This window comes from Myotis brandtii, unplaced genomic scaffold (assembly GCF_000412655.1).
Source record: "Myotis brandtii unplaced genomic scaffold, ASM41265v1 scaffold213, whole genome shotgun sequence".
NCBI lineage: Eukaryota > Metazoa > Chordata > Mammalia > Chiroptera > Vespertilionidae > Myotis > Myotis brandtii.
The window spans coordinates 337936-349018 of record NW_005357962.1 but is presented as its reverse complement, the minus strand read 5'-3'; the positions used below and the strand labels follow the sequence as shown (position 1 = coordinate 349018).

Genomic DNA, 11083 nt, shown 5'->3' with positions numbered 1-11083 from the left:
TGCGGACTGAAGGGTCCCAGGTTCGATTCCGGCCAAGGGCACATGCCCGGTTGTGGGCTCGATCCCCAGTACGGGACATGCAGGAGGCAGTCGATAGGTGGTTCTCTCTCATCATTGATGTTTCTATCTCTCTCTCCCTCTCCCTTCCTCTCTGAAATCCATAAATAAATATATATTTTTTTAAAAAACAGCCAAGGGGGAAAAGAAAGAAGATATCTTGATGTTTGTAATGATTGAAAAGATTAAAATTAAGAGGCAAAATCCTGCATCTCCTTGTTTCATTGTTGATGCAACAATTACAAAATGCCTCATGAAAAAATATATATCCCCTTATGAGACTATTCCTTTAACCCTCCGTTAGGGAAGTGATTAGTTATTAGTGACTTAGGTTACCATATATAATACGTATTCAAATATAAATAAATCCATCTACCTACCTATAGTGTAATTTATATTGAAATATGGTTTGACAACCAAACTGCACATTAGCTAATTTTCAATACACTTTTGACAGACAAAAATGGTTGAATCTTCTGTTAGTTCAATAAAAAGAAAAATTATTTTTATGTGTCGTAACTGCATAGACAAACTATAATAATAGATTCCTTAGTAAGTCAAATTTTTCCCAGTAGAATCTTAACAATACAAGCACAAAAATTTTCCCTAAGATTAATATCTTATGTTTTAAAGTCTTCAAGAAGCCGAAACCGGTTTGGCTCAGTGGCTAGAGCGTCGGCCTGCGGACTGAAGGGTCCCAGGTTCGATTCCAGTCAAGCTGATCGATGTTTCTCTCTCATCGATGTTTCTAACTCTCTATCTCTCTCCCTTCCTCTCTGTAAAAAAATCAATAAAATATATTTTTTTAAAAAAAAAAAGTCTTCAAGAAAAGTAAAATCCATGTTCCTTATCATTTGTCCAAAATAACTGTCACTATGCTTGGGGTCTTATATTCTCTAAATACCAAAATTTTAAAGTTAGCACTGTATTTACTTTTTTGTAGTATGAAATTATAAAGTTATTTCTAAAAACTCTCTATGTATCTCTAACAAGCAACTATGGAATGTTGTGATATTCACATTTCAAGGTTATGAATTTTATACAACAGAAACTGAACTGAACAAGTAGCTAAAAATTGCTAGTTCTAATGTACAACAAAAGACTTTTTAAAAAATGCCAGCAATCAAAACCAACTACCTTCTATGACATTAATGAAGCAGAAATTTAAGTTTTTCATTTTAAAAGACAGTCAAACTTACTTCAGCACATGCACTTTTTTCAACATTGCAAAATAAGTATACCTTAAAAAGTTTAACTTTAGGTGACTTTAGGAACCTTTTTAGTAAATATGTGTTCTTAGACATTTTTCTTATTGGTAGTCATATAGTTAAAGATAGGCTTAAATCAATACAGAATGATACTATTTTTCATATAATTAATTTTTTTCCCAATGATTGTTACTAGTGGTGTTTAGGATAAGAAAGACATGCTCATATTCTGCTCATAGTGGTAAAAATTGGTGTAACCTCTGTAAAGCAATCAGGCAATACAGCCAAAAGCCTTTCAAAAGTATATTCACCCATCATCTGTAATCAATTTCTAGAGATTGCTGCTAAAGGATAAATTGAAATAAGCATATAAGGTTTTAGCAAAAAATTATTCAACTCAGGTTCTGATAAAACTTCTTAAAACATAAAAAGCATAAAAATCTCCAATAAAAAAAGGTTGAAAAAATTATGGTCTATTAACATGCAAGCACTAAAAATGTTTTCAAAATATGTATTAATATGAGAAAATACTTAAGTGAAAAAGATGGCATTAAATATTTGAATCTGTAATAGTTCAAAAGAATACTTAGGGTATGTGTGCATGTTTGTGGGGATGTTAAAAGTAATACACCATATTTAGCCATACAAAGAAATAAAGTCCTCATACGTGCTACAACATGCAAAATAAAAGAAGCAGACACATAAAGCCGCATATTATACAATTCCATTTATATGAAATGTCCAGAATAGGCAAATGCATAGACAAAAAATTGATTATAAGTTGCCAGGGGCTGGCTGAAGAAAGAAATGGGGAATATAATGGGATTTGGGTTTCTTTGTGACATAATGAAAATATTCTGGAATCAGATAGTGGTGATGGGTGCGCAACGTTGCAAATATACTAAAACTCACTAAATTTTACACTTTAGAAGGGTAAATTTTATGGTATGTGGATTATATCACCATAGTAAATAAGAAAAAAGTGATACACTAAAAAAATATTAACAACAGTTAGCTCAGTGGCAGAAGTGTGAATTATTTTCTTCTTCATACATAACTGTATTTTTTTAAATTACCACATACTACTTTTATAAACAAAAATCACATTCTCCTCCTCTCTTCTGGATCATCCCCATCAATTATAAAAACACACACCAAGCTGTTATTTCTCCTACCTATTCTTACAAAATCCAAATCTTCCCTTTATCCTCACTTCCCCTCTTGCACCTTTTATTTCTGACCCCCTTTACAAAAGAGTAGTCTATACTAACTGTTTTCCATTTCTTCTCCTCTAATTCTCTCTTACATGTATTCTAATCCCACTCATTAAAATGTTTATCAAAGTCGCCAACAACACTGTTACATCCAATGGTCAAGTCTCAGCCACTTATTAGCAACATTTGACGAAGCTGATCTGATCCCTTTCCCTGAAACAATGGACACAGCGCTGCTGGTGTTCCTTCTACCTCACCAGTTGTTATGTTCAGCCTCCTGGACTTACTAAGCTGAAGTGGTTCAGAGCTCAATCCTTGGAACTTTCATTTTTCTATCTGTAGTCTCTCTTTTCTATAGAAAACTCATTCATTTTTCTGGCCCCATGATAATAAAATTCAGAAATACTGGTAACTAGTTTCTCCATCTTCTACCCAGCCCCCTACTCTTATGGGGATGGGCTAAGTAAAGTTCTGATCTTGAGTCGGGAAGACATGAATGAGGGCAATCTCTCCTTAGAAGTGAAAAAGAAGAGTGCACCTTTCCACATGCTCAGTTTTCTCCTAATTACCCTGAATCATGCTGATAAAACAAGTGCCAGCTAATCAACTAACCAACTAACTAAAGGTCAATGTCCTGTAAAGCCAAACCACCCAGAGAAACCAAAGAGCCTCAACTGATATTTAAGCCAGAATGAATAATTGCCACTAGGTGGTGCCAAATCGTAGCCAAGACTAACAGATTTGGAACAGGGAGCCCGGTCACCTAACTCCAAGCTGGCCAACTATGCAGGCTTGCTTTGTTATGAACTTCATAACACAACCTTACAGTTGACATGATGAAACTTTATGGTATTTATACACTGAAAACTCCCAATTTTACAACCTGAACTCAGACATCTTACCTGAAATCCAGACCTACCTAATAATCTATTAACTAGAGGCCTGGTGCACAAAATGTGTACGCTCGGGGCGGGAGTCTCTCAGCCCAGCCTATGCCCTCTTGCAGTCTGGGAGCCCTCAGGGGATGTCCGACTACTGCGGAGGCTCCTGCTACCACCACTGTGCTCACCAGCCGTGAGCCCAGCTTCTGGCTGAGCGGCGCTCCCCCTGTGGGAGCACACTGAGCACCAGGGGGCAGCTCCTACGTTGAGTGTCTGCCCCTTGGTGGTCAGTGTGCATCATAGGGACCGATTGTTCCATAATTGGTTGATTTGCATATTAGCCTTTTATTATATAGAACAAGTGGCCCAGTGCATGAAATTCGTGCACAGGGATGGGGAAGGAAAGGGGTCCCTCAGCCCGGCCTGCATTCTCTCCAATCTGGGACCCCTCAGGGATGTCCAACTGCTGGTTTAGGCCCTGTGCTATCGGGCCTAAAACGGTAGTCAGACATCCCTCTCGCAATCCAGGACTGCTGGCTCCTAACTGCACACCTGTCTTCCTGCCTGATCGCCCCTAACCACTTTGCCTGCCGGCCTGCTTGCCCCCAACTGCCCCCCCCCCCTTGTGCTGGCCTGCTCATCCCCAACTGCCCTCCCCAGCTGGCCTCATGGCCCCCAACTGTCCTCCCCTGCCGGCCTCATGGCCCCCAACTGTCCTCCCCTGCCAGCCTCATGGCCCCCAACTGCCCTCCCCTGCCGGCCTCATGGCCCCCAACTGTCCTCCCCTGCCAGCCTCATGGCCCCCAACTGCCCTCCCCTGCCGGCCTCATGGCCCCCAACTGTCCTCCCCTGCCAGCCTCATGGCCCCCAACTGCCCTCCCCTGCCGGCCTCATGGCCCCCAACTGTCCTCCCCTGCCAGCCTCATGGCCCCCAACTGCCCTCCCCTGCCGGCCTCATGGCCCCCAACTGTCCTCCCCTGCCAGCCTCATGGCCCCCAACTGCCCTCCCCTGCCGGCCTCATGGCCCCCAACTGTCCTCCCCTGCCAGCCTCATGGCCCCCAACTGCCCTCCCCTGCCGGCCTCATGGCCCCCAACTGTCCTCCCCTGCCAGCCTCATGGCCCCCAACTGCCCTCCCCTGCCGGCCTCATGGCCCCCAACTGTCCTCCCCTGCCAGCCTCATGGCCCCCAACTGCCCTCCCCTGCCGGCCTCATGGCCCCCAACTGTCCTCCCCGGCCAGCCTCATGGCCCCCAACTGCACTCCCCAGCCGGTCTCCCAGAAGGTCTCCTGGTCTAATTAGTATATTACCCTTTTATTAGTATAGACTAGAGACCCGGTGCACGAAATTTGTGCAGAGGGGAGGAAGGGTCCCTCAGCCAGCCTGTGCCCCCTCACAGTCCAGGAGCCCTCGGGGGATGTCCAACTGACGACTTAGGCCTGTTCCCTGTCTCCGCCACCACCGCTGCGCTTGCCAGCCATGAGCCCAGCTTCTGGCTGAGCGGTGCTCCCCCTGTGGGAGCGCACTGATCACCAGGGGGAAGCTCCTGCATTGAGCGTCTGCCCCCTGGAGGTCAGTGTGTGTCATAGCGACCAGTCGTTCTGCCGTCGGGCCAAAACCGGCTCTCTGACATCCCCCAAGGGGTCCCAGATTGCAAGAGGGCGCAGGCCAGGCCAAGGGACTCCACCAGTGCACGATTGGGGCTGGGGAGGGACGTGGGAGGTTGGCTAGCCAGGGAGGACTGCGGGAGGCCTCCAGGGCATGTCCAGCCCTAATTGCTCAGTCCCGATCAGCCAGACCCCAGCAGCAAACTAACCTACCAGTCAAAGTGTCTGCCCCCTGCTGGTTAGTGCACGTCATAGTGACTGGTCAACCAGTCGACTGTCTGGCCCCTGGTCATCAGTGCACGTCATAGCGAGCAGTTGAGCAGCCTTAGCATATCATTAGCATATTATGCTTTGATTGGTTGAATGGCCAACTGGATGACCGGACACTTAGCATATTAGGCTTTTATTATATAGGATTATTGCTGCTTAGAGGTCTAACAGCATCTCATACCTGATATGCCTAAAACTGAACTCCCTATCTTATCCTCCTACTCCCTGATTTTTCAGTACTGTAAGTGATTTATTCCCAATACTTAAAATAGTGCTGAGCATGTAATGAATACTAGATATGTTACATGTTAACTATGTGGGAAAATATGTGATAAAAGCAGGTGATAAACCTACATGAAAGTATAACAGTATAGCATTAAAAGCATAATTCAAAACTAGACTGCCACTTTGTAGCTGTGTAATTTTGGTGCAAGTTTCTTGTAACCTCTCTAAGCCATGATATGTTCACCTGACCAGTGAGAATAAAAGTATTAATATTAAATGCTTAAAGATGAACTGGGTGAATGTGTATAAAGCAGAAGTGGGGAACGTTTTGATGCAAAGGGCCATTTGGATATTTATAACATCATTAACAGGCCATACAAAATTAACATCTTAAAAATTAGCTTGCTATATTTGGTTAAACATTTAATTAACTCACCCCTAATGCTTGGCAAGACCAGACCAAATGATCTCTCAGGCCTTATCTGGCCCTTGGGCCGGATGTTCCCCATCCCTGATAAAGGCTGAAAAGAAGACCTAAACCAGGGGTTAACAAACTAAGGCCTATATGAGTCAGGTGATACAGCCATGCCCACTCATTTATGTGTTATTTATGTCCTCTTTCACTTTACAATGCAGAGTTCAGTAGTTACAAGAGAGACCATATAGCCTACAAAATGATCTGACTGTTTATAGAAAGTTTACTGACCCCTAATCTAGATAACAACATGCACTCAGTGAACATCATTATCTAGTCATTATGTATCTGCAAGGGTATGTTTGTGTGTATATAATTCCTAACTTGCCACATTACAAAATTCTTACTTCCCAGATAGAAAATAAAAAGACATATGACCCCTAAATGCACTAGCCCTTCTACGATACCTAGTTTTTGAGACATCCTGATAATTAAATATTATAAAAAGGGATACTATAACTCTCAAATGGATCAATCCACCTTTACTTTTTGAGAAAATAGTTTCCATATCATACAGTATGCTCAAGAGTATTTTTTGGCAGGGAGGAGTAGGTTGGCAGGGGTAGCCCACAAAAACAAATAAACAATGATTGTGGTACTATAATTCTAAAACAGCAGGGTTACAGTGATAAACTTAAAATTCCAAGTACCAGAAACAAAATCTACTTGTAGGAATTGGACCTGTATTCATGGGAAAATGTCATAACTTTGTGATCTGTTTGTAATTTCATGAATAAGTTTCATAATTAAATACAGGAAATTTATCAGCCTGTCTACCTACCCCCCTCTCCCCAGGCTAATAATAACAACAGGCTAGAAATAAGACAATTTTCTGTCTCACTGATTATAACCTGGAATAATCTCCACTTAAAATTCAGGATGACATATTCATCCTTTCATGTTTGAAAATTAAAATTCAAACAGAAAAATCTGGCAGTTCTTTAAAAAAGAAAACTCCAAGAAAATCCAAAATACTCATTTATGATTGAGTTGAATAAGGAGGGGGAAAAATCACTTGAAGCCAAAATTTCTATTAAAAATATGCTAGAGGAGGCAGGCACCATGCTGGAGGCAAACATAGTTTCTCAGAAACTCCAACAGCAAGTTATTTCTCCATTAAAACATATTGTTGAACAAGATATGAAGCAGCTGGCATTTAGAGGTCACACTAAATGGAAAAACAACAGTTTTATATACTAGGTTATCATTAAGCTAGGCAAGATGCTCTGACCAACTAAAGGAATAGCAGATTCTTATCTCCCATCTCATATTCACTCTAGGGCATATGCTCATAAAACTTGTCTCTTCATGTTTAGTTGGCAGAACATGTATAACTGAATTCCAGAAAGCTAAAAGTACTTACAGCACTCTGTTTTATTATCCTATTAAATAATTTTACTTTAAAGTTTCTTTTAAAAACAATTATTAAATTGTTATAAAATTCTGCCAAAATGTGAGCAGCATATTCTACAAATTCACCCTGATCCACACAATACATGTCACTGTGAGGTATAATGTTCTTACCTTGTTCTTCACTTCCTTCCTTACAAAGACTAGAGCTCTGGCCCAGACTTAAACTGATATCATCAGAAGTCTTAGCAGTGTCTGTATCTCCTACAAAGTTAAGAGAAACATGTGAAGATATTATATTAAAAATAACAACTGTACACTGACATAACAAGGAAGGACATCAAAGAGTACAGTAGATATCTACTATATTAGTTCACTATATGCTGTGTCAGTATTCTCTAGCTACAAAAGCAGTAGACTATCAGACCACATAATTATTCTAATAGCACTAAAAACAAATAATATGGAAAGCTTTATATTGTTAGCTAATAAAACTATTTCTTTAAAAAGAAGCAGTTGTGTTTTTTTTTTTTTAATGAAAATTGAAATTGAAACAACATAAATTTCCCAGGGCAAATTAGTAAGCTAAAAAATTGTAAGATTAAAATAATATAAATTTATTTGAAATCCTATATAATAAAAGCCTAATATGCAAATAGACCAAACGGCAGAACGACTGGTTGCTATGACATGCACTGACCACCAGGGGGCAGACGCTCAACGCAGGAGCTGTCCCCTGGTGGTCAGTGCACTCCTACAGGGGGAGCACCCCTCAGCCAGAAGCTGGGCTCACGGCTGGCGAGCACAGCAACAGTGGCAGGAGCCTCTACCACCTCTACTGCAGGCAGGCGGTAAGGAGCGAGGAGTCCTGAACTGCAAGAGCCCCGGACTGCGAGAGAGGTGTCTGACTTCCAGCTTAGGCCCTAAGCCAGCAGGCGGACATCCCCCGAGGGGTCCCGGACTGCAAGAGGGTGCAGGCCGGCCTGAGGGTCCCCACTCCCCAGTGCACAAATCTTGTGCACCGGGCCTCTAGTAAATGTATAAAATAAAAGGCATATTTTCAGATGTATAGAAAAACATTTTCCCTTTCTTATTGCACCCAATTTAAAGGTTTCACATTAAATTACTCCATTTTTCATGAATCTCACTAAAACCCACAAAAGTATTTTCCCTCAAGGCAAGGAAGTTTAATAGAACAAAATTTACAATTAATGCAATGTAATGCAAATGGTCAAATACCTTTGTGAAATTTGAATGATGAAAAGGGAACACAATTTAAATCAAGTAACCTTTAGTATCAGATACATAATTTTATCTACAAAATAATTTCAAGAACAATTTTTATTACATGTGAATATAAAATGCTCAGTTATCTTTATTACAGCCAAAAAATAATGGAAAATCAGAGACAACTTTCAAGTTAGATCATGTCTACCTTTAATAGTTGTTGCTGTTCCAAGACGAGAAGAACCAGATCCAATCTGAAAAATGGCATGAAACAAGTAAAACTAATTAAAATGCTAGTTCTATGTTATTATCAATATACTAGCAAGATCATCAAACCAAATTATTATCAAAACATATAATCAGTCACTTTTATCAATATTAAAAGATACCGTTTAGGCATTTTACATCAGAGTCACAGGCCTGTTTGCTGTTGCACAACTGTGTGTACATTACAGGTGTGCTGGGACACTGAATCCCTGAGTCCCTCTGTATGCTCAGGATTCATGGAACCCCCAGGGTAGGATGCCTCCAACCTCAAGCAATCTATGCCATGTAATTATCTTTTTTTTTTTTTTTAATCCTCACCCGAGGAGTCAGGATATTTTTCCATTGATTTTTTTGAGAGTGTGAAAGGAAAGGGGGGAGGGGAGAGAGAAACATTGATGTGAGAGAGACACATAGATTGGTTACCTCCTCCCACATGAGCCCTGACCTGGGATAGAGATTGAACCTGCAACCCAGGTATGTGCCTTTGACTGGGAATTGAACCCAAGACCCTCCGGTGCGTAGGTCGATGCTCTAACCACTGAGACATGCCAGCCAAGGCCAATTATCATTTTTTTATATTGCATCATGATATGTTCATGTTATAAACAAAATCAAAATTAGGTATTGAGTCTATCTGAAATAAATTCAGACTGATCAAGATATATAAAGGGAAGATTTGGAGGACAAAACAATATATCCCAAAAAGAGCAATCTAAATCTTCAACTGTCACACTGTTAAATCAATATGTACTTTCCTCAGTTCCAGACAAAAAGTACTTCTTTGTATATTGCTATAACATATTTAGAAATAATTAAAAATTAAGACATCTATGAAAAATGAATTTTTAGCACAACCTATATAAACAGAAAACTAAAATCTACTGAACTTTTAATGCTTATATTAAAGATGGTATAACACTACCCTAAAAATTTCACAACCATCATTTATTATACTACTATAAAAATTATGTTAACAAATACCACAAATTCCACAAACACCTTACGAAATAAAATATAACAACGTGACAGTTACTAAATCAACAAGTCTCAGTAACTCTTTCTATAATCTGTTTTCAAGGGATTCAAGAAGAAAACACTCAAGCAAATTTAACATCTTAGAATAAAATTAAAAACATTCAAGTAATATTTTGTATTTTACTAAATCTTTCCTTTCATCGATTCAATTGAACAAAAGTATACCATAAGAAATTTGCTCAAAATATAAGTTAATACTGACTTTGAAGGAGTATGAGGGACTTTCTTGATCTGGATGGCAATTAAATATATACTGTGTGTGTATGTAAAAATCCACTTAAGATATGTATACTATATAAAAGTTATATGGCAGTGAATAATAAAATATGCATACACCAACATGTTAAAACTACTAATAAATTCTTGATATGGCCAATAAAAATGAACTTTGCAATATATGTAACTGTTGATTAAACTGTATGCTCAGCAAAAAAATGTACTTACTGTGAAAACTCACCCTAATACCAAAACCAGATAAAGACAACACAATGAAAGAGAATTACAGGCCAATATCCCTCATGAGCATAGATGCCAAAATCCTCAACAAAATCCTCACAAATCAGATCCAGCAGTACATCAGAAAGATCACACACCGTGACCAAGTAGGATTTATCCCAGGGATGCAAGGATGGTACAATATCCGCAAATCAATAAACGTAATACATCACATAAACAAATTGAGAGATAAAAACCACATAGTCATATCAATCGATGCAGAAAAAGCATTTGACAAAATCCAACACCCATTTTTGATAAAAACTCTCAGCAAAGTGGGAATAGAAGGATCATACCTCAACATAATAAAAACCATATATGACAAACCCACAGCCAACATCATACTCAATGGGCAAAAACTAAAACCATTTCCCCTAAGAACAGGAATAAGACAGGGATGGCCACTCTTACCACTCCTGTTCGACATAGTACTGGAAGTACTAGTCATTGCGATCAGACAAGAAGAAGAAATAAAGGCATCCAAACTGGAAAAGAAGAAGTAAAACTATCATTATTCGCAGATGACATGATACTGTACACAGAAAACCCTACAGACTATATCAAAAAATTATTAGACTTAAGAAATGAATTCGGCAATGTAGCAGGATACAAAATCAACACCAAGAAATCTATGGCATTTCTATACACCAATAGTGAACTTACAGAAAGAGAGACTAAAAAAGCAATCCCATTTACTATCACACCAAAAAAATTAAGATACCTAGGAATTAACTTAACTAAAGAGGTAAAAGACCTCTACTCAGAAAACTACA

General features: G+C 39.6%; 1 protein-coding gene across 8 annotated transcripts in view; it reads right to left on the bottom strand.

Moving 5' to 3' along the window:
* Nucleotides 1-11083, bottom strand: part of PCNX (pecanex homolog (Drosophila)) — a 129206-nt gene that overhangs the window by 109538 nt on the left and 8585 nt on the right. For 7 of the 8 annotated variants that reach the window (XM_014539289.1, XM_014539287.1, XM_014539286.1 and 4 more), the window contains exons 3-4: nt 8722-8767; nt 7461-7550 (exon numbers count right to left, since the gene is read on the bottom strand). In XM_014539289.1, coding sequence (XP_014394775.1) covers nt 7461-7550; nt 8722-8767 — 136 coding nt within the window. The remainder of the gene's footprint in view (nt 1-7460; nt 7551-8721; nt 8768-11083) is intronic. The other variant, XM_014539288.1, reaches the window with a different exon arrangement.